General features: G+C 47.0%; 1 protein-coding gene across 1 annotated transcript in view; it reads right to left on the reverse strand.

Moving 5' to 3' along the window:
• Znf438 (zinc finger protein 438) overlaps positions 1–23,908 on the reverse strand; it is a 150,230-nt gene that overhangs the window by 7,069 nt on the left and 119,253 nt on the right. The window contains exons 8-9 of the mRNA XM_034509668.2: positions 12,876–23,668; positions 4,510–9,454 (exon numbers count right to left, since the gene is read on the reverse strand). Of these exons, the coding sequence (XP_034365559.1) occupies positions 23,110–23,668 (559 nt within the window). The 3' untranslated portion in view covers positions 4,510–9,454; positions 12,876–23,109. The remainder of the gene's footprint in view (positions 1–4,509; positions 9,455–12,875; positions 23,669–23,908) is intronic.

A 23,908-nucleotide genomic window follows, 5' to 3' on the forward strand; every position in this document is an offset into this window, starting at 1 on the left:
TGTACCCCACTACCAGTGTCCCACACGGTTCTCAGCACGTTCCCCAGCTTGGTGTAGAGGCAATCCTGCTCATTGCCACCTATCACTGTTACCTGGAGACACAAGGGGAAACGCAGGTTTGGCTGGCCTGTTTGAGGTAACTCAGTGAGAGCAAGGAGTACGGAGGCACAAGCCCTGTGTTGCAATGTGTCTGCCTCAACCACATGGCACCCCTGCTTCTTTCCTCCCTCTCAGCATCCCTTGCTCCTGCTGCTGCTGGCTCTGTTGGAGGCCAAGCAGGAAATGGATGTTACAGGAGAGCCCATGCCCAGGGTACCACTGGCCGCCTGACTCTGCTCACAGAAGTAGCTGAGCTGGGAAGTCCAGAATGATTCTCGAAACATCTTTTCCAGAGATTTAGGATAAGCGAGGAGAGGAAAACAGACCCAGGAGTGAGCTCAGGCTCCCAGCCCTGCCTCTTTGATTCTGATGGGCTTACAAATCCCTGGGGTGGGGGGTGGGGGCTACAAGTGCAGGCTGGACTCAGAGGGCCAGTCCGTTCACAACCCAGGGCTGTGGGACACTGAGGAGTAGGCTCTGGGCCACAGTACTCAGAAAGACTGCCTGGCTTTCCCAAAGATGCCTTGGGCAGACCTGGGAGTTGTGAGAAAGGGTTTGGCTAGGATTTCCCTCAAAGAAAAGATAGCTTTCCCTTCTGTTCTGAGAAAACCACAGCCTTAAATAAAATGTAGAGATTTACTTGTGTGGCAAGAAATTTCTGTCCCCCAAAGAGAAATTCCTTCAAGTACTCTGCTGACTCAAGAGAACTGACAGCCATATTTGGACAGCTGCCCTCAGACTGACCTCTCTGCTACCTCATGGAAAACCGTTGAAGGAACACTACTCAGAATAATTGTATTTACACAGCCCCTGCTCCATCCTGTTCCTTTCCCCTCTCCCTCTTTGTCTTTCAACCGCTCCCTCTCCCTTCTCCCTTCTTTCTTCCCCTTTCCCTCCTCTGCCTTTCCCTCTCCTTCCCTCCCTCCTCCCCCTTCCTTCCCCACACCCAAGGAAAAAAAAGAGTACTTGCTTCTGGAATTCAACAACACCAGCTATTTACTTCCATTTGAAGCCTCTTTTGTGTTTTAGTTTGGGTGGTGAGGGACTTACAAGATGGCAATCACAACATTGTCACCACCATAGAAAATCAGTCCTTTTGCCTCAGATGTTGAATGAGAGATCATCACACACCAGAGCAGAGAGAGTAGAGAGGCATTGGATGGGAAGGACCTGAGTCCAGTGTTTTTGAAGAAGGAATTCTGTGGCCAAACATATTAGGGGATTGCTGTGCTCCTCCTCCTCCTCCTCCTCCTCCTCCTCCTCCTCCTCCTCCTCTTCCTCCTCCTCCTCCTCCTCCTCCTCCTTCTTCTCCTCTCTCTTCCTCCTCCTCTTCTTCTTCCTCCTCCTCCTCTTCCTCCTCCTCCTCTTCCTTCTCTTCTTCTTCCTCCTCCTCCTCTCTCTTTCTCCTCCTCTTCCTCTTCTTCTTCCTCCTCCTTCTCTCTCTCTTTCTCCTCCTCCTCTTCTTCCTCCTCCTCCTTCTCTTTCTCTTCCTCCTCCTCCTTTTCTCTCTCTTTTTCCTCCTCCTCCTTTTCCTTCTCCTCCTCTTCTTCCTCCTCTTTCTCTTCCTTATCTTCCTCCTTCTCTTCCTTTTCTTCCTCCTTCTCTTTCTCCTCCTCCTTGTCCTCTTCTCTTCTGTTACTATTATCCTTGGTGCTGAGGAGGGGATTAGGGTCTTGTATGTGCCAGACAAGCACTGGAGCCCTGAACTATATCCCCAGTCCCCTAGAATATTCTTGAGTTTGTTATTTTGGGGCTGTACATTCCCACAAGACAATGAGAGTTGACAGTGTTTCCCAGTCTCCCCAAGTTCACACAGAACTTGTAGGACTTTTCAAAGAATGCTTTAACTTCATGGTACCCAATTTCTGGGACCTTGTTGAGCTGACTATGCCCTAGTCCAGGAGAAGCCAATTAAATTAAGTTCTTAAACTTAGGAAAATGTCAGCCCTTAAATATGGGCTGATTCTCTAAAATGCAGTGTCCAAGATCTTCTATCTCTAGAATAAAAATTCCAGAAAGCTGCAGGCTAAGACTCTGCTCAGGTAGGCTGGTCTAGAAAACCACTCTTATGGCCAGGTACTGAGGAATCTTCCTTATTGTCCTGTGTACATGGGCTGAGGTGGTGTCTCTGGGGTTCACAGAAAGCTAATTATAAGTGTGAGGCGGAGGATGTGCCCCCTTGGAGGAAGTGAAGAACCCTCAGACCAGGAAACAGTGTAGGTCTTGGGTTTCTGGTAGAGACAGGAGGAGGTGGTTTGCAGGGAAGGTCCTCGTGGAATCTGTTCTCTGGGGCAAGGCCTAGCTGGCCTTTCCCTTCAAGCTTCTTTAGCCTCAGTCTACTGAGTTCCCAAACACAGGCGTTCTCAGGATCTTTTGCATTTGGCAGCCAAAGCCTCCAGCATGGAGTAAATGTTACTTTATGGGGAGATAGCTGCTCCTTGAGGTGGCTTGGAAAAAAACATGCTATTTATTTACTTATTTATTTATTTATTTATAAAGAAGACTGTGAACTGAGATCTCCCATCCAGCTTTCCAGGGGTCTGGTAGAGGCCAATGCAGGGAGAGAAAGTTGTTACCTAACAAATCTGGCTCCCAACATCTACAGGTTAGAGTCAAATTGGTGGGTAAGCATGTTTGTAGACCCAGGAGGGCAGATGGCAGACTCTAAAACAGCTGGCTTCCTGGTGAGGTTGCCTCTGGGCACAGGAGGGAGCAAGACATATGTGGCTGGCTGTCCTCATGCAGTGACAGACCCAAGGACAAGTAAGAAGGTCTGTGTGTAAGGACGAAAGACTACAGTGTGTGCAGACGCCGCCTCACCCATCTGCTTTCTGTCCCTTTGATTTCAAGAATTGGACTTAATTCAATAGATGGGATTATCTGAACTCTTACAGCTCCCAAGGACAGTTTTAAACTAACTGCAGGTGACAGCTTCCTCCTTAGCTCAAAATAGGCCCCTGTTTCACCCTGTGGGTGACTGCGACATGGACATCTGCATAGGAAAGTAGCCCGGCTTAAATAATATATCACTTTCTATTTCCTGACAATGGCTCCTAGCCTGGTGCAAGCAAGAGGTCTCTCCATTTATCACTCTTCTCTAAGGAATAATAATGGTCCCTGGAAGTTAGTGAAGGCTTGTGGTATGTCAGACACTGTTATAAGGACTAAGGGCTTGTTAACTCACTGAGCTCTGAAACTAAAATCTGTTATTTATGCCCATTTTATAGATAAAAGGAGTAAGGCGCAGATAGGTCAGATTATGCTCAAGGTCATAGAGTCATTAGGTTGCAGATTTAATGGGGTTTAAATGCTTAGCCATTGGGCTCCCTCCCTATGAGGTACAGGGCCTCTAGCCGTTCTGATCCAATGCTCAGAAAGAAAACATTAGGTGTGTAGATTCCCATATGCATCCTCTAGAATGAAGTGGGAATCTAAGAGTTCCCCCTGGGAAGGCAGGAACTGGAAGAGGGTGGGAGTGGGAGGTAAGAAGTCCTCCAGAACTTTGTTCCTGGGGTTAGAGGCAAGAAAGAAGATCAGCTCAGGGTGCTCCAGGAGACTAGAACGGTGGGCTGATGGGAAGCTGCGGTGACTCACTGGTGTCTGGTCACCCTCACTGCTGCTGCTGGGCCCTTCCCATGCTCATCTGCTCTGCCTGTCACCAAGAGTCCCAAAGGCCTCCCTGCTACTCTGACTTTTATGCTGATTCTACACAGACCAGGGCCCGGCAGGCAGGCAGGCTCCACTGCCGAGTGCCTGTACCTTTGTTGGGACAGGGCCTCCTAAGGAGTTCTGCAGGGGGTGGAGGAGGTGTTTCCCTGCCTCCAAATTTCCCTCTAATTACTGTCTTAGTTTGGGTTTTACTGCTGTGAACAGATGTCATGCCCAAGGCAACTCTTATAAAGGACAACATTTAATTGAGGCTGGCTTATAGCTTCAGAGGTTCAGTCCATTATCATCAAGACGGGAACATGGCAGCATTCAGGCAGGTATGATTGAAGGAGGCCAGGAGGAGGCAAAAATCCTTTAATTTCATCCAAAGGAAGCCAGGAGCAGACTGTCTCCCACATGGCCATGGGGGGGGGGGGGTGTTTCAAAAGTCCACCTCCACAGTAACACACTTCCTCCAACAAGGCTACACCTCCCAACATTGCCACTCCCTGGGCCAAAGATAGTCAAACCACCACATTCCACTCCCTGGCCCCCATAGGCTTGTTCAAACACATGAGTCTATGGGACCGTATCTAAACATAGCATAACGAAAAGTACATTTAGTCCAACTTCCAAAGTCCCCATCGTCTATAGCAGTCTCAACAATGTTAAAAGTCCAAAGTTCTAAGTCTCTTCTGAGATTCATACAGTCTCTTAACTGTAATCCCCTATAAAACCAAAATAAAAAAGCAGATCACATACCTCCAACTTAACAGGATATACATTACCATTCTAAAACTTCACGATGAAGAAATACTGGACCAAAGTAAGACCAAAAAGCAGCTGGGCAGACTCCACACTCAGCATCTCCACGTCTGATGTCAGAGCTCCAACTCCTTTTGTCTTCCTGGACTGCAACACAATTCTTTCTCTGAAGCTGGTTCCACTCCCTGTAAGCAGCCTTCCTCGGCGGGTAGTCCCTGGCATCTCTAAGATCCTGGGGTATCCAAGGCAACTTCTACTTCTCAGCTTCCTGTTCCAGTGTCTAGGATTCACACACACGATATGTGCCCCTCCAAGGGGCTTGGGTCACTTCTCCAGCTCTGCCCTCCATAGCACTCTAGGCTCTGGCTGACTCCACTGCTCCTACTGTTTTTGGTATTTATCCCATGGTTCTGTATCCAATACATGGGGGTCTTCCACTGCAACTAGGTTCCAATAGCCTTTCATAGGCTCCCTTCATGCTGTCAAGCCTCAACTCCTTTGCATGACCCCTTCAGTCCTGGGTCATCAATTCCAACTGCGGCTGCACCTTCACCAGTGGCTAAGCATATTCAACCCACCACAATTATCTTCTGTTCTAGGTGAGACCTTCTATGTCCTCCATGTAGATGACACCTCTACCCATGGCACCACCTCTCCTTTCCATTAAGACTTCTTTCCAAAACTCTTCCACTAAGGACCTTCACAGATCTCCCCCCAGCCCCCCTGGAGTCCTTCCCTCTTTAGGCAGGTACCCCTGTATGAAGTCATCACTGGGCATTGCTGCATGAAGTGGGAAAGGATGTCAGCTGTGTAAGTTTGAGCCAAGACACATGGACTTTTGTCACCTCCCACTGGGGTCTTAGCAATCCCTGGGAAATCAGGAGCACCCAGAAGGGGGCACTTTCCCATAGGAGTCCAGGAAAGAGAGAAGCTGGGAGATTACCATCCTCAGACGCATAGACAGAAACATAGGACACTCATACTTCATCTGTGCGGCCTCCCAGCTGCACTGTGAGCCCCCAGGGCAGAGCCAGGCTTGGCCATAATTCTCTGTCAATGCCTGACTCACACGGTGACTTATGGCAAGCACTCATTACATGCCTGCTAGGCTGACAGTGGCAGTAGCCCCTGGGCATATTTCTGATGTTAGAACTCAGATTCAGGGTGCTTGGGTGAAAGCTTGGGTCTCCTGAACCTTGGCTTGCTTGGCACCTGCCAACTCCATTGGAGGGAAGGAAGCTGCCGCAGGGCTATTCTGCCTCTTTGTTCTGCTGTCCTGAGTAGCCCATAGGGCATAGACTAGAAATCAAAAAAGCAGTAGGGTCCTGTCTGTTCTTGGAAGAAAAGCCAGGACGGGGTGGGGAGTTGGCTCAGAGGACAAAGGTGGTCTCTCTGGGACTCACAAGGTAGAAGGATGGAATGGACTGAATCCTGGGAGCCTCCAGCAAGCCAGCTCTCCTCATCAGCCTGCTGCAAGGGTGTATCACCAAATGCTTCCTTTCTCTCTGCTTACCTCTGCGCACGGAACCTGATTCCTGTCTCTTACAGGATGCCTAGCTTGGTTCTGGTCTCCTTTTCCCTGCTAGTCTGCAGCTGGCTGTCTGTCTCTCTCAGTGTGTGTATGTGTGAGTGTTTATATGTGTGTCTGTGTTATGTGTGTGAGAGTATGTGTGTGTTTGAGTGTGTATGTGTGTGTGTATTAGGGACTTCAGTGCTGAGGCCTAAAGCTTGGTTTGGACTGGGCCTTTGCTGGTGACTAAAATCATGTCTGTCTCCCAGGGCTCTGCTCAGTCCTGGACACCCTTCCTGGTTCATCAGATCCCCTCTCCTCCAGCTCCTAGCCCTGGCACATGGTGTCCATCTTGGAATCCCAGAGACTCCCAGTGGATCCCAGCTCTGCTTGGCCTGCCAGCCAGCTAGCTTGTGGATAGCTATTTAAAATGACAGGTTCTGGCTCCGTGAACTTGGGTAAAATTAACTCCTCATTCTTGTGGAAAGAAAAAAAAAAAAAAAAAAAAAAAAAACCAGCTCTCTGAAATAACAGGTTAGTGGGCAAGTGACACTTTCAAAGCAGAGCCTGCTGCAGTTTGTATATTCCCCCTTCCAGGGCTGTGGATGTTCTGCATTTGATAATATGCTTGTTATGAACACAGTACATTGCCATTTCAGAGCATGTAATCTCATAGTCACAAGGCTGCAACATCTGCTGGCCAGTTGTGGCCTGGTTGGATCATTCACACAGCTTCTAGTTTTCCTCCTTGAGTTGAACAGGGAAAGTTCTATGGGGCATGTGAATTTCATACTTTCCAGCATCCAAGGGTCCTAAGGAGACACTAGCCTTCTATAATCCCCGCCTAACCAACTGGCTCATTTTTACATACTGTGCCCTCCCCACACTCTTCCTCAAACATACTGGATGGAAGCCACTGGACAGCGTTTTCCCCCTGATGTTGGGCACACCCCACAAGCTTCATGTTCATGTGATATGGACATGTACTCACCTCCTGTTTTGAGATTAGTCTGGTGGCACGAGCCCACCTTTCCGTCTATAAAAACAAATTGAAAGCAGGAGAAACTCAACCCCTGAGTCATGTAGAGAGAATTCTGTTTTAAAGCCTGCTTGGGCTCTCTCTACATCCTGCTGTTCCTAAAATGAGCTGGGGTTAGTAATGGTCTGTTCTTGCCAACGTAGCCCATGTTTCTCATGTGTCAGCCAGGCCTTCGCCTCCTGGTCTGGAGAGAACCACACCCAACCGAAAGCAGTCTGGGGTCAGCCTTTTGATTCAGGGACTTGCCTCTCTAAATATATTGCAGGGTAGTATTTTCAAAACAAGTTCCAACAGGCCATAGAATAAATGTTCAACTGAATAATACACGTGACTAACAAGGGACCCCCCCCCCCCAACACTCACAGCTGTTATGGCCTTAGTCAAGTCCTGTGACCTCTCAGAGGGAGTGCTCACGCTAGTTAGGTCTTGTCTTTGAAACTCCCATGGTTTAGAAGCAAAAAGCCTGGATCTAATTCACTGTGGCCCCTATGGGAAGTTCTGCCCATATTTTGTTGGCACCAGTCTCTCTGAAGGGACCACTCACCCAATTTCTCCCGGAGAACTGGGACAGTGATGCCCACAGTGAGTGGCTGGAGTGAACCAAGAGACTTCTTTGGTTGGTGGTAAAAGACCAAATAGATGGTGACTCTTTGAGTCTTTCTGGTTCAGGTCCACTCAGGATGACAAGGTAGCATTTTATGCAAAAAAAAAAAAAAAAAAAAAAAAAGAACAAAAAACCAAAGCATCCCTCAGTGTGTGTACTCTGAGGTAAGGTGAGGCAGGTGAACTGGATTCCAGCTGAGGTGAGGATCCAGGTACTGTAACAATGTAAGTGAGAAAAAGCAACTTATAAAGGTTTATTTGGACTCACAGCTCTGGAGCTACTGAAAGTCCATGCAGGGAAGATTCATGGATTTGGGGGTCTGTGGTGAGCAGCATATCATGGTGGCAAGTGGGTACCACAGCAAAAGCCACGCCCTTCATGGCTAAAATGAAGCTAGCAAGATGAGGCTTATGTCCCATAATCCCCTTTGAGAGCCTGACCTAGGAATCTCCTATTACTTGCCTAGTCCTAGTCCCTGAGCTATATACCAGCAGCCCAGAATTTCTCTTTCCTTCTTTCCTTCTTTCCTTCTTTCCTTCCTTCCTTCCTTCTTTCCATTTCTTTCCTTCCTTTCTCTCTTCTTTTTTTGACAGGGTCTCACTATGTATCACTGAAGTCACTCTGTAGAGTAGCTGGTGCCAAACCTACAGAGGTCTACCTGCCTAGTCCTTTCGAGTGCTGATACTAAATGCCCTTCTATAATCCATGCTTTGACCATCCTGAGCACTGACACTGCTGTACTTGGCTTGTTTTGGTCTTTTATCACTTACCAGAGGAGTAACAGAATCTCCCTGAGGTAGGTCAGGTGCTGGGTAGGAGGCTCCTATCACTCATTGGCATTCTCAGAAGCAGCACTGGGTGGAAAGTGGGAACAGGGAGCAGCTCTAAGGCCAGAGTCCACCAGTGCCTCATCGAGTCAGGCAGTGTCTGCAGCTGCTGGGATACTCTGTGGCTCTGCCAAGACTAAGCTCCTCTACTCAGACATAGCGATGGGACCGTCGTCCACCAAGAGTAGAGAGGCTGCCTGCTGAGCATGAAAGTCACAGAAAAGCTCTGACAGGTCGCTTTCAACTGGCTAGCCAAACCCAGATTGTCACTAGGGATTTTGGTGGAGAAACGATTCATTCAATTCCACGTGCCTCAGCTTCACCTTCGATGCTGGCCCAGTGAGAAAGAGCAGGCTGAGACTAGGGACATCAGAGACACATTACAAAGGCCTTGGTGCTGTCCTGCATGTTTCTCAGCCAATCTGTCATTGGCAGACTGAGGCAGGGAGAGCCTGCCTAAATTCCCACACATCACTTGGATGCTGTCATAGAGCTGCCATGATCCCGGTCAATGACATAACTAGTTGGAGTTTGAAAATGACCAAGTGCTTTAGCTGTGCTGTGAGGGGCCTCAGTGGGTGAAATGCTTACTGTGTATATGTGAGGACCTGAGTGTGGGTCCCAGTATACACTTGAGTGCTGGGCATGATGGCAGTGACTATAACCCAGTGTTTGAGGCATTGAGCACAGGCAAATCTTGTGGGCTTGCCATCCAGTTAACTTATCCTCAATAGCAAGATACAGATTGAGAGACCCTGTCTCAAAAAAGTGTGGAGAGCAATAGAGAGACATCCCAGGCCAACTCTCGGCTTCCACCAGCATGTGTACAGGTGAACACACCTGGACCCACTTCCACATACACACATAAACAAATGTGCTCTTCACCTGTTCTCCAAGTAGAGCCATGAGGAACACTAGCTGACTGGCTGCTCCCCACAGGATCCAGGCTCAGTTCTCCATTCCTAGGAACAGGAATGTACATACTTTCTTCACCAAAAAGCTTCAGGTACCCATGGGAGAACACAGGGTTAAGGCCAAGAACATCCTGCACAAGGGACCACCAACCCTGCTCCCTTTGAAGACAGATGGTACCCAGGGACATGAGCAGTGGCTCTATCCACATGGAGGTGAGGGTGGGTGGTGACCAGGATTGACCCAAGAGCTGGCCTTGGGCAATGGCTCCATCTCTCTCTAATGGCAAAAGAGAAAGACAGTACTAAAAATAATAAAGACAAGCCATTGAGTATCTCTCAGTATAGAGTGCTGCTAGGTAGAAGTCACCCTTAGAATATAAACACGAAAACTCTAGAGCTTGTCTCAGTTAAAGACTCTAGAGAAATCCAGAAAGCCAAAGAGGTCAAGGTAGTCCATGTTGAATGGTCCAGAAAGAAGAGAGAATGTTCATGCTGGAATCAACACTTAAAACTTCATGAAGTAGAGCCCTCACTAAGGGTCCTCTGTGGTAATATCTGTGAAATGACCCAGTGCTGTATTTTCATCAGCTTTTGCCTTCAGTATTAATAACAGTACCATTCCTATCTGAAATGTCTTTTATAATTGTGTAATTACACACCTCATTTATCCAATTGTTAAGGCAAGAGTCTGATTAAATATTAACCAGTGCTTGGTTCTTTCGGTGTCATTAGTTGGAACACAACCCTGTAATCTCAGGTAACACATGATGGTAATTATCCTTTGCATTCACTCTCAGCTGAAAAAAAAAAAATGGAGCAGTCAATCTAGATAAGGCCTGGCTGGAAAATGCATTGCCTCTAAATCCCATTTTATCTCCTAGTCTGGAGCAAGGTACATTTCAGGCTAGCTCAGGGGGTTTAAGAGTAAACCTGCCATTGGTTTCTGGGTGATGGGTGGGGGAGCAAGGCAGGGCTGGCATACCAAACAGCTTAATTCCCAAATACACAGTCCTCTCTGGCCATAAATCCTACTGGGCTTCACAAGTTGTAATGGGAAATTTCTTCGAAGCACCAAGATAGAGAATCTGGGCTGGGTTGGGCATCATTCATTGTGGAGACTGGTGCTGAAGCAGCACAGTTGGCACAGTTGTTTTTGTGATTCTTCCTGAACAAAGGAGGGGCAGGATCCCCCTGGGGCCTGTCTGGACCAGTCCCTCAGGGGCCACACGGACCCTCTCCTGACCTATGCTTTTTTAACAAATATACTTCCACCCTTTCCTTTCCATACCCAAGCCCTCTTCACCTCTGTCCACCACTGTTGGGGACTTAATACCAGTGTCTGGCTTAAAGAGACTCTCAGGTATTAGGTCAGCCTGGGCTCTCCAGCAGCAGGTGGCTAGAGATGTTTCAAGATGCTGCAATCTGGAGATGCTAAGCCAGAGCAAGGCCAAGAGGGACCCAGGTGCCCTGTATGACCTGGCAGTCAGTGTTGCTAAGGGCCTTCCTGCCCAGAACCCCTGTCTTCTTGCTAGAATGGGTGACTAATCATCACACCTCTGACTATGTGGGGACCACATGGTCAATACATACTCTAATAAGTTATTGTATCTCGGCTCAGGCATGATGGGATAACATGTCCCATCAAGTCTCTAAGCTGGCTAGTATCTGGAGGAGCTCTGGGTCCCACAGAAGTGCTCTCCTTCTGGTACAAACACACTGCTGGCAGACATCTGGAAGATGGCATCAAAGGAAGTGCCCTTTGTGGGTATACCAAGGATGCAGAACTGCCTTCAAAAAACCCTAGCTAGTCATTACTCAGAGAATGTAAGAATACTCTTTGCTGAACTTCAAGGGAACATCTACAAAGATTTGGGCTCAAGGATTTATTCCTTTGTGGCTGAACCATATAAGGTAGAAAGAGGAGGAGAGGTCATGGAATAAACTCTTGGCCCAGGTGGGGCCTGGGTGTCCAAGAACCGTGGGGGTGGACAGTAGGCTCCTTAAGACCAGAGCTTCAGACACCACAAGCCCAGTGTTTGATTGCTGTGTAGATTGGAGTTGATGAAAGACCCTCGATTCTGCACTACATGTCAAAGATCTATTTTAGGTTGAGGAAGAAAATGAAACAAAAAGTCTCTGCGGTAAAGAGCACATCTGTGTAGCAAATTTGGGGTTTGCATTCATTGTTCAGCAGGGGAGAACCATTTAAATTCTCGAAAACAAACAGACTGGCACCAAGCCTCCTGGGACACACAGGCAGTGCTCTTTTGACAACTCATTTGCTAGACCCTAATTATACTGTAGGCTTGGGCTGGCGTGCTGGTTGTTTGTTTATTTAATTGCAAAGTGGGGGGGGGGGTGGAGAACTAGAGCACAGGATTACCCATCATCCCCCTCTGGAGGCTAAGAAACTCAGGGCCCTCCAGCGGTTTGGTTCTTATGCAGCATCTGGGGAACTGTTAAAACCTGCCTTTCAAAATAAGGAGCCTCTATCACTGGCCCCTGTTTGCTAATTTCTGGCTTGACAGCTTACCTAAGGACTTGCTTCTGCATTTATTTAGCTCAAAGGCAAATTCTATTGGGCGGTTTCTCCCCTTCTGCTATTTAACAGATTTCATTTCTCTCCGTACCTGTGCTTAGCCAATTACATCTTCCTGGTCATCATATAGCAGAACCCGTGCAAGGAAGCAGGGTTTCCCCTAAATGCTGCACCCTGGAAGCATGCACCTTGGTGTGTGCCTAGGTTATTAATTAATTAATCTATCAATTAATTCCCTTTCCTCTCATGTTGCAGCACCTATAGAACATCTACATCTGGCAGTAGCCCCTCAGTGCTCAGGGGTGCAGAGCCTCAGAGTCTTGACAAGCTTGCTTGTGCTTCCCCTGAAAAATGGGCCTAGTCTCACTGCAGTGGGGCAGCAGTTTAATTGGCTCTGACTTCAGCAATCTGCTGGTCGTGTCCCCTGGAGGTGAGCGGCACAGGAAACAAACAGCAGAAATTAATCATGTTCCCCGATCATTTGTAACAGGGAAGGGAAGGGAGCATTCAGACATTTAATTACAATATTTTGTAATTGTTAAGCCACCAGTGACATACAGAATGCTCTTGGCGAGCAGACACCGTTGTGTTTTGTGAAGAAGTGCTCAGCAAAAAAAAAAAGGCAGTGACTGTAGCCGCCTCTTCTTCTTCTGCCTGGAAAGGGACCAATTCAAACAGATAATGTGACTAGATTGTTTTAATTACATTGTTCACATTTCATCAAAAAAAAAAAAAATTCTGGGATGTAGCTGAACCCAAGTCAGCTGGTGATAACGAGGCCATTTCAAGTTCTTGGATGACAGATGAAACAAGTTCAATATATTCTTGCTCTGTGGACAGCAAGGATGTTTAAGATGACAGCTGAATTCAATTAGCACGCCTTGTTCAAATTGGCTTGGAGAAGAGGACAAGAAAAGCCAGGTCACTTACCTCCTGCAGAGCTCAGGAAAGCATGCGCCATAGTGCCATGGGTGAGCATTGTGCAATCGTCCTGAGGCCGGTGATTTTGCATTGGCCTCGTCTGGCAAGCAGATCCTCCTCGGAGAGAGTCAGCTGCTAATGTTTTCTGGCCTTCGCCTTCCATAAGCACTTAATTCATCAGGAAGGTATGAGAGTGGAGAAAATACAGTCAAGTGTTGAAAGATGGCCGGCTAACTGCATTGCTTTCAAGTGCAAGGAAATTCTGATGAAGCTCAGTTCCAGTTGGGGGTGGGGTGGGGGGGTGGGGAGGTGGGAAGAGTTTTGTATGTGGCTTCCGGTCTACAGAATGAATGCCTCTAAGACATAACACTTGTGGAGGTTAATCTGTGGAGCAGGGATGGCTACTCTGGAGAGGAATTTTCATTTGTTTTGCCTCTTGAGGGCTCTACCCTCAGCTGTGACTTTCTCAGCCCTGGAAGTGTGTCCATAGTGAGGGTCACACAGTTAATTGCTTTGACATTTGGAGAGAGCCGACCTGAGCAGCCATCTCCTGAGCTAAGCTCATACCAGCTCCTCCTTTGTTCAAGTAGTTGTTGCTTCTGTTTCCCAAAGTGAGAGAGTCCAAGGGTAAGATGCACACATGCTTCGATGGTGGGACTGTGGTGGGATTCCTGGAGGCCACACCACTCTGTCCAGGATGGTGGAGGGTGCACTCCAAGATAACTGGGCACTCCTCAGGCATTATGTTACAGCAGGAACAGGGTGTTTTCATAGGTGTGGATCGGAGTCCCAGCCACTCACTTAAGTTTCTAGTCTCTTGGGTTCCAGGGCAAAGAACTGGAGCCTGGGCAGAGTTCACTACTAAGTGTGTGCAGAGAGAGGTTAAAGAGGCAGTAACAAGGTGTTGTAAGAACTTGGGGGCTCCAAGCTTGGGGCTACTTGACAGCTATGTCGGTTGGAGGAGAGGACTGATGATATGGCTGGGGTGAGCAGCAGGGCCTTGGGGGGCCTGGCTCTCCTAGGGAACACTTCATCTTTCATGAGGCTAGGAGGGAGAGTGGGATTTCTCTCCAGAGGAGGAAGCAGAGAGGGATAGGCTGGGGGCAGGAAGGGAAGGGTAGCTGAAATGCACTCTCAGCCTGAGCAATAACTTATTTCATTCAAGTTTCCTGATGCTCTGCGATCTGGCTAGGGTTGGTGTGGCCTGGGAGAACTGTCACACAGGAATGACTTGTCTGAAGGAGAAATAAGATGGGCTGTGTAGCATGAGGAGGGGTGAGTAGATTGTGAGCTCCAGACTCAGCGCGCTGTTTGCTTACTGTCTATTGTTTCTGTCTTATTTTGTCTTCTGTCTAAGACATTCTCCCAAGGACGCCAATGAACTTGAGCAGACATGGGAATGGCTTAAGGGATAGCTGCGGGCTGTGTTGGCACCAACTCGATATGGCCCTTAGGAAATGGGCAAGTGCCAGTGATTGTATGTCATCCAGACTGCAGAGTTCTGAGGCCCAAATGAAACCTCACAGTATGCTGCCTGAGTACTGTGTGCACTGGGTGGGGAGGGAGGCTTGCAACTCACCCCTCATCACCCACCCCTCTGTGCACAGAGCAAGCAGCCACCTTTCCAGGAGACTGGGTAAACAGCCTCACATCAGCAATGGTGTTCATCACTTCTCACGAGCTCTGCCACCAGCTGGGGTCCCATGGTTTGTTGAGGTTATTAAATAAAAGGCTATTAGTGTGGGAGTGCATGTAGGGTCTTGCTGGACATGTTGGAAGCTCCTTGCAATCCTAGAAGACCTCTGCTCTTTCTGAGGGAATTTTCTGTGATCCAGATGGCCAGAGCATAGCATGGCCTCCTTCTCTCATAGGATATATGAGGTAATGACTCTTGGGATGCAGTACCACGATTTTCTACTTTCTGCCTCAACCCTAGCAAATGGCTCCATCCAGTCCTAGGATTCCTTTGCTGGAACTGTCAACAGGAAGTTACTAGTATCTCTTATAGCAATGGACTTTATAGTGTGGAAATTTCCACAGTTGTCACTGAATAAAGTCCCCAGTGAATGTACAGAGCCCAGAAAAGCATCTGAACTTTGCTGATACTTACGTAAGCCTGAGCCCCACAAGGCTCTTGCAGTTAGAGTTACTCTTTTTGTTTGTGGGTGCACACATGCAGAGGCCAGAGGTTGTTCTTGAATTTCTCCTGAATCATGCTCCATTTTATTTCTCTTTGGCAGGGTCTCAGTGGAACTTGAGTGGGCTTGCTGATTTGGCTAGGTGGGCTGGCCAACATACCCCAGGTGTCTCCTGTCCCTGCTTCCAGATTTACAGATGCATTCTGCTGTGGGTGCTGGGGATGAAACTCATGCCTGTGCAGCAAGCATTTGCTAACTGAGCCATCTCCCCCACCATACTCATCACGGCAGCAGTTGCTTTTCATTTAAGAGGACGTGTTTGAGGTGGGGTTTCAGCACACAGAGGGAAAGCAAGGTAAAAACACCCAACTGGGGCTTATACCCACCCATTTCCTTCTCCCTCATGTCTTCTCATTGCAAGAGCCAAACTCTCTTCCTCCATCTGTGAACACATGGAAGAACACAGCCTGGCAGCTGCCACCCTTAGGTGACTGCATTGAGCCTCTTTTAGCCATGCTGATTGCTCTGTGTCAGCCTGGCTCTTTGAAGCAATGTCCAGATAGGGGCACACCAGAGGAGGGGTTCTCCACATGAGTGACAGTACCCAGGAGCTGAGTGCTCATGACAGGGGAAGGTCTTAGGGGGCCTGTGGGTTGGACACTCCATAGTTTTTGGGAACTGGAGATAGCCCTAAGCGCCTATAAAAAGGGAAAGCATGCTAACCCTAAGATAGAGACTGCTGAAAAGCACCTGCAGGAGCATGTGAATTAAGTAGGTGGTACACCAGAATGACTGGGCCAAGCAAGAGTTAAGCAAAAGGCAGCTTCCTGCCACAGGGGCTCCCAGCACCACACAGGCAAAGATGCAGTAGCATTTAGTCATCACAGAGACTCAGTTTAAGTCTGGAATCTCCTCTTGGGGAGAAAACTAAGAGAGTACTTTGAAATGCAAGAGATCTCTTCTTCCAAACACATTCTGTTCTGCCTTTGTGGCCCTGCAGCCCTGGCAGCAGGACACTCAGCCCAAGGCAAAGCTGGAGGAGGATGGCAGGCCCATCTGCTTAAAACTTGTGGAGTGGGGGTGGCTTCTTTTGTAAAGGAGAGAAGAGAGGCTGGGGACCCAACTGCCCGAGTCCCAGTATCCTCTGGACTTGGTTTCCGCCATGCCATTTGACTTAGGATGAGAGATGATCTCAAGCCCCACCTAGAGCTGGCAACTGTTATCAGGTGGGACAGTCCTCAAGTGATGGCTTCACAGGGCAGAGTAGGGCTGCCCAGGGCATTGTGAAGCAGGGGTGCCAAAGGCTTGTTAGCCACAGGCACACCCAATTTTGTTGAGCATAACATGCAAGTCTGTAGGGAGACAAAAGTCACCCATGAGGCCCCAACAGCAGGAACCTGAGGATCAAAGAGCTTAGAAAGGCTATGCTGCCTAGGAAGAGGGCAGAAAGCCAAATGCCTATGGCATCTATTTAGATTGTAGTTGCTCAGCAGTGGATCCTAACATCCATCTAGAACAACCTAGCCATCTAGACCAGTGAAGCAGAATAAGCGTCAGCAGTGTGCACTACTTTTATGAAGCCAAAATTGTGTGTGCTGGGTTAAAACATCTGGCTTTCTTATGGGTTGTTCTCTGTGGGACAGTTTACACAGTGACTTCAGGTGGGAAGATACAGCTGACTGGCAAGTGAATTCTTCCCTTCATAACTTTGCTGAGGTCTGCCCCAATGATGACTGTACTGTTAAACCCCAGTCAAGGGAAGTGATTTTTATCTTTTTTTTTTTCTTTCAGTAGGCTTTAGTTTGAGTATGGGTGGTGTCTGTATATGTACATACAGTGGTGAAAAGTCAACATTGGGTGTTCTGCTCAATCCAATCCACTTTATTATTTGAGAAAGAGCTCCTTGATGAACTTGGAGCTCACTGATAAGGCTGGACTAGCTACCCGGTGAGGCCCAAGGATCTCTTTCTACTCCTTCAGGGCTGGGGTTAAAGACAGATGTCACTGTGCCTCACATTTTTTAAGTGTTGAGGATTCAAACTCAGGTCACCATGCTTCCATAGCAAGCACTTTGCCCACTAAGCCATCTTCCCGGCACCCAAAGCTAGTTTTTTTTTTTTTTTTTTTCCCAATTAAAAAAAAAAGGTAGCAAAAACATTCTCATAAAGTAAGAGAACATGCATCCACGCCCGACCCTGCCTACCTCCCAAAACCCCTTTCCTGAAGTCCCTCTCTGTAAATTTCCTGTGTAAATTAGGTACATATGTATTTCTTTCTCCATTTAAGAATCCAAATCTGGTACAGGACATGGGAAAATCAAGCTGGTCCTGACATGGAAGCTTCCCACTAGCAAGCTCACACAATACTGGAAGGTGCCATCTGCAGGCCACTGGCTAAGAAAAGCCCACAGCCTTAGCCAGCTGTAAACATTTTGAGTGACAATGACTTTTGTGGTGAGGCATGCCCATGGGTGTGACAGTCACATGAATGCCATGGGATAACAGAATCCTTTCTGATTAGACTTTTTAAGACCTGTTCAACAGCTGGAAACACAAGCCTGGTTCTATAAATCTGGCCAAGAACCCATGTTTGGAAAGCTCATAGGCCCAAAAGGTAAAGCAACCTACTACCACTATTTTATTAAACGAGCTCAGTGTCAAACTGCCCTCTAAACTTCGTATCTCTATACTCACAGACAAGCACAGCTCTCAGACGTCATCAGAGGCTCTTTGTGCAGTTGACCCAGATGGCAGTTCACCTAGAATTTCACAAGTGGTCAAAGTGCAGACATTGAGTGACCATGGGGTACTCAGCTACACACTGGACATCTAATAGCATTCCCCTCTGCACAAAGCTCAGGAATCATCTTGGAAGAGGGGGCAGACAGATTGGAAAAGCCAGAAGTTGGGGAAGAATAGACCAAAAACACTTAGACATGGCAGGACCACTGCACTCATAAGCTCACAGCAGCTGTGTCTGCCTGCACACGATCAAGCCAGGCAACATTCCAATATAGAGCGGGTAAAGGTTCACCAGTGGCCACCCCTAGCTGGAAGGCTATGGGCAGTTGATGGCTCATATGGCAAAGAAATGATTTCTTTAAAGGTGCGGCCTCTAGGACACTGGTCATACTCCAGCGGAGGACCACACAGCCGTGTGCATATGCGTAGCACACATGGGACTTGGTGGGCTATGAGGAACAAAGGAGGGGGGCATTAGGTTGGAGGGGGTAGGGTGTAATTCAAGAGAAGTTAGGGGAGGGAGATGACTGGTGGAAACGTGTTATGCATGTATGATATTTTCAGATATTAAAATATTACATTAAAAACAAACAGGAACACCATATGTACTGCTTCTTTCCCATATTACGTATTTTAACATGTGATGTGCTACTGCAATCTTTTACTCCAAAGGATATAGTGTGGTAGCTATTCTTGCTTTCAACTTCACTAATCTGGAATTAACTAACACCCAAGTGGCTGGGCAGACCTGTGACAGATTTTTTTTCTTAAGACATTTAAGTGAAAAGACCCATTTCTAAACTCCATCTTTGAGGCAGGAAGATCCACCTTTAATGTAGGCCACACTGTGTGCTGGCAGCCTATATAAAGGAAAGGAAGAAGGAAGCTTACTCTCTGTCTGCTTGTTCTTGTTCTCATTGCCAAGTCCATTCCTTCACTAGCATTAGAGCCTACTTCATGATTCCATTGTATACAGAAGACCAGCGGAGACATCCAGCCTTATGGACCAAACTACTACTGGATTCTTGAACCTTCTTGTTGGGAGACAGCCAATGTTGAACTAGCTGAACCACAGTCTATAAGCCAGTGGTTCTCAATATTCTTAATGCTGCAACCCTTTAATACACTCATGTTGTGATGACTCCCAACCATAACATTATTTCATTGTTATTTCATAACTGTAATTTTGCTACTGTTATAAATCCTACTGTAGATATATGATATATGCGGAATATCTGATGTGGCCACAATCCATAGGATAAGAACCAGTGCTGTAAGCCATTCTAATTCCCTTCTTTCTGTGTGTGTGTGTGTGTGTAATGTATATATATTTATGCATGTATGCACATATATGAACATATATAAACATGTATGTGTATATACACAAATGTATATATACATTTATTCTGTAAATTCTGTTCCTCTAGAGAACCCTGACTAATGTACATAGTATCCCATTATATGGAATACTGTAACACTCTTTAGCCCATTCTGATGAGTTGTACCTGGTCTTTCACTTAGAAACAAAAATTCAGGGACATGTTGTTTGCCTGTGTCCTCATGTACTGACTCTTAGAAATGGGATTCTTGGATCATAAGATCTGTGCCTTGTTAAATTTTATGCTGTCCAATTGCTTTCTATTAATGGCAGATCAACATATCCATGGCACTTTCCTGTCTAGACACTGGGTCTGGCCTCCCAGTGCCAGACTGGACCCATTATTGTCAACAATTTCCTTGGTCACATCATGACATCACACTGTTGCCCTGTTCTTTGTTTGGACTGGACTGCCTTTGTGTGAAGGGTAGCATATTTGCCTCGCAGGTGCTGGGGCTTCGGCTTGATGCCTAGCACTGTGACTAAAAACCAAACACCTATGAAAGACAGGTTTCATGCTATTAGAGGTGATTCTTTTGGGTATAGTTGTTGTCAAACCTTGGCTCCATGCATATCATGACAAATGTCACAAAGGTGCTTCACTGCAGACAGGGTAGTGGTGCACACATCACTATATTTACCTCACAGGCAGAGCCTCAGGATAGTTGGCAGCACCTGTGTTTGGGTCACATGTGCACTGCCACTGCCACTTGGGTGGCAATGGATTAGACTGCCCTCTCTGCCATGTCTCTGTTGAAGCTTGCAGACCCAAGTTCTTCTCCGTGCCAGCCTTTTGGTATAGAGTCAATTCATGCTTAATGAAAAAAGAATTTAAATTTTTTTTGAATACTGAATAGGTATTTGGTTTCTCAAAAATACCACGACCTATTATGTTAATAGAAATGGGGGCATTTTGGACTGGAACTTAACTTCACATGAAACCTACAACAAGGGTTTATGATGCCACTTTTAGCTGCTACCTTTGGTTTTCCCCACAGTGCTTCCTAAGGTTAAACAGTATTCTAAGGCATTTCCACAAGTCAGAGTGTGGCTACTGTGATGTGCTTCCCCAACTGTGCCTGCACCCTGATCCTGAGTCCATAATACACCTGAGAAAGAGGGCTTGTGGCTTCATGATGGAACCACTACAGTCCAGGGTAAACATGAGACATCTCCCCCTGAAGTCACACTCCTGGAGATAGTTCAGGCACATAAGCCAGCACCGAAGCCGGGATCAGCTGCTTCCTGTCCAGAAGGACTTGAAGCTGAAACCCTATGCTGCTAAACCCAGCAAATCCTCTTGTTTTCAGGAGCCCAGTAAAAAAAAGAAGACTATAAAACATGCACAAAACAAAGCATGTTGGCAGCTTGAATGGAGCAGCCCCATCCAGATTGGAGACTCCTAGTAAATAAACCAAGTGCAACATTTATTGCCAAGAATCATGTCACTGGTTCACAGAAAACTGGAGCCACACAGCTTGGAGAGGAGGAGTTTGCGGCCAGTGAAGGCCATGGAACATGCCCAGGCTCAATTATTTACCGTGTGCAGATGAAGAGACAGCCTTCCATATGAGGAACAGTTCAGCAGAGGAGGATGGGCCAAACCAGGAAGCACTCCAGAGAGCCAGCAAGTGCAACAAAAGGGACATGAATAAACATGACAAGTAATAAAACAGTACAAATCAAAAAATGCTCTAACTTTCAGAAATAATTTATAGCAAAAGAAAAGAAAAAAATCTGGCTTTGGGACAGTTTTCTGAGAAGCAGACATTAACAAAATTAAAGTGCTGGGATGCTGTCCTAGTTATAGACAGGCTTTGGACTTTATTTAAAAAAGGAGGAGGAGTAGGAAGAGGAGGAGGAAGAAGAGGAGGAGGAGGAAGAGGAGGAGGAGGAGGAGGAAGAGGAGAAAGAGGAGGAGGAGGGATGAGGAGGAGGAGGAAGAGGAGGAGGAGGAAGAGGAGGAGGAGGAGGAAGAGGAGAAAGAGGAGGAGGAGGGATGAGGAGGAGGAGGAAGAGGAGGAGGAGGAAGAGGAGGAGGAGGAGGAGGAGGAAGAAGAAGAAGAAGAAGAAGAAGAAGAAGAAGAAGAAGAAGAAGAAGAAGAAGAAGAAGAAGAAGAAGAAGGAAGAAGAAGAAGAACCTGCAAAGCAACAAATTTGCATTTAGCTGATGCAGCCATTTCCTCGCTATTTCCTGCATACTGTGAGCTTTTGTGGGACTCCAGGCTGACAAAGGATCACTCCTATCCTCAAGAGGCTAATGGTTTCAAACCAGCTTCTGGGTGGGATGTGCATATGACAGCAGCTTCAGCAGAGGAGGGCAGAGGGGCAGCTACAGGAGAAAGGGGCAGACCCGAAGAGTGCCCGCCTCCATAAATGCACTTACGGAGATGTGGATTCCTCTGCTTCTCTGTACTTCCTGATCTTGCCATCTGTTGTTCAGGGCTATCTGGGCTGTTTTATGTGCTGTAATGTACCTCCTTCAGATCTGGCCCAACGCATGAGAAATACCAACCTCCTGTTGCCAGGTGTTTCAAGTAGTTTTCCTAGTCACTTCTTGAGGGGGATCGTCACTGTTATTCTACAGAGTGGCTAGAGCCCTGGCAAAAGACTTCTCTCTAGGTCACAGGGACTAAGTGGCAAAGTACTGTATTTCTCCCCCCCACCCCCCGCCCCCCGTCCCTATCTCTCTGAAGCTGAGTTGAGGGTGATCAATGGATAAACCATGGCAAAATGCTTGTGGAAATCCAAACCAAATCTCTTTCACAAGTCTGAAAAACTGTTAGCACAGTCTCCTGCCTGCACTGCTGCTGCCACCAGGCACCTATGAACACGATGTTTAAAAGGTGATGCAAGACCCAGTAGTGTATCAATCCAATCCTTCTCCATTCCTGGGACCGCTCTCTCATGCCTGTGCCTGGCAAACAGCACAGGAGGGTCATGTGCAGGGAGCTCTCATCTCAAGGCAGTGGGTATAAGGTGCTCAGACCCCACTGCTCAGAAAATGACCTAACAGCCAGAACGGCCAGCAACTTCCAATGGCAGCTTTGGCGAGTCAAGGTAATTTCCTAGGACTTTAAGAGGTCCTTCCTTACTCTTGACTTTCAAAGAGACTCTGGGCTTCAAAGGCACAGTGTATCTAAAATTGATCAGCTAGCGACGGTCCTCTGAAGTTGTAGGGAGGGAGAGAAAGCAGGTGGCATCACTGCATCTGGGCTGTGCCAGCTAGTTCACTCTCTGGGTTGTAAATTTTCTGGCCACAAAGACTTCCTGAAAATAACTTTCTACCAAGCAAGTAGATTTTTTTTTATTAGCTGAAGCAGCTATTTTTTCTATTATTTTGATAAAGAACACTAGAAGACTTGATAGCTACTCTTCAAAGCACTGCACATTTAAGAAAACAACAAAAATTTTTTAAAAATGTGTTTTTCAAACAGATTTTATGTTATGATAGAGAGTACATCTTTAAAAAGACTGTTCTGGAGCATATGCAAATAAGCCAGAGACTAATAAATATCAACATTTATCATGTACTACAGTTTTATACTACATTCCACAGCTGTATAATTAACGTTTAATAAATATAATCAAATAGCATCAAAAGACACATGTACACATATTCCCCTCCCCTTTCTCTGTCTCTGTCTCTCTCTCACACAAAACATACACACACACATTCATACTCATACTCAAAAGCTGGCAATTGAGAATAACAATCGTCTCTACATTTCAATGTCCTAATTTTGATCTCTTTATTTATTATTAAATAAAGTCTATGATATTGGAGAATGCATGGAATTTTAAAGTGAGACTATACATGTTAGAAAAATGCACCCTGGGCACATATTTTATTTCTTAAGAAAATAAAACTATGCATAAACATGTCCTCTGTAGACTGACTGGCCCTGGCGTGCTGGATCCTTACAATTAAATACTAACAGCACAGGCTGTGAGAAAGGTGGTGCAGCATCTCTTCAGCCTCAGGGTCACAGCCTTGCTTCACTGTGGAGCTCAGGAGCTCCCTGGTTAGAGAACGTACCTAGGAGAGCCCAGAGTCTGGTGGGGTCCTCACAGTTGTGCTGGCGTACCCAGTGAAGAAGCAGGTCCTCCTTCCTCCCGAGCATCTGAGCACAGAGCAGGCAGTTAAAGCCTGCGTGGGACCAGAGAAACCTGGCAGGATGCTGTGGGCCAATCATTTCCCACTGGCCACCTTCACTTCCTACCAGGGTTTCCTCTCTGTTCTGATGAGGGGCTGGCTGTCTTTTCACTCTAGGGAATGCTGGAGAGTCCTCCACAGAAGCATAGGGCTTTATCTGCTTCCTTTTCTCTGTGTACTGCTTCTGCTGGGGAGCACCAGATCTGCTGCCTGGTAGGATCACCTCTTGCAGCTGGCCTTGAATTTCCTCCCCATGAACATGAAGCAAATGAAACTTTATTTCAGCAAAAGACTGAGCAGTAATCTTACAACGGCCACATGTGATTTGCAATTTGACTTCATCTGCCTGGTTTAGAAGGAAATCTTCTTCCAAACTTGACTTGGTTTCCCTGGAAAGGGGGGAAATAGTCTAGGTAAGATACACTAGGAAAATGCAACTGGATCTCTTGTTGCCAGGTCTTGGCATCCAGGGATATAAAACACCCTGCTAGGAAAACAGGGACTAGACAGAGCTCTGCAGAGCCTCAGCAGAGAACACAACACACATGTCCACTCGCAGAGCCATACATCTTTGAGAACACCAGGGACCATTCCAGAGGAACCTTGCATCTCCACCTAGTGAACAAGCT

This window comes from Arvicanthis niloticus, chromosome 8 (assembly GCF_011762505.2).
Source record: "Arvicanthis niloticus isolate mArvNil1 chromosome 8, mArvNil1.pat.X, whole genome shotgun sequence".
Taxonomy (NCBI): Eukaryota; Metazoa; Chordata; class Mammalia; order Rodentia; family Muridae; genus Arvicanthis; species Arvicanthis niloticus.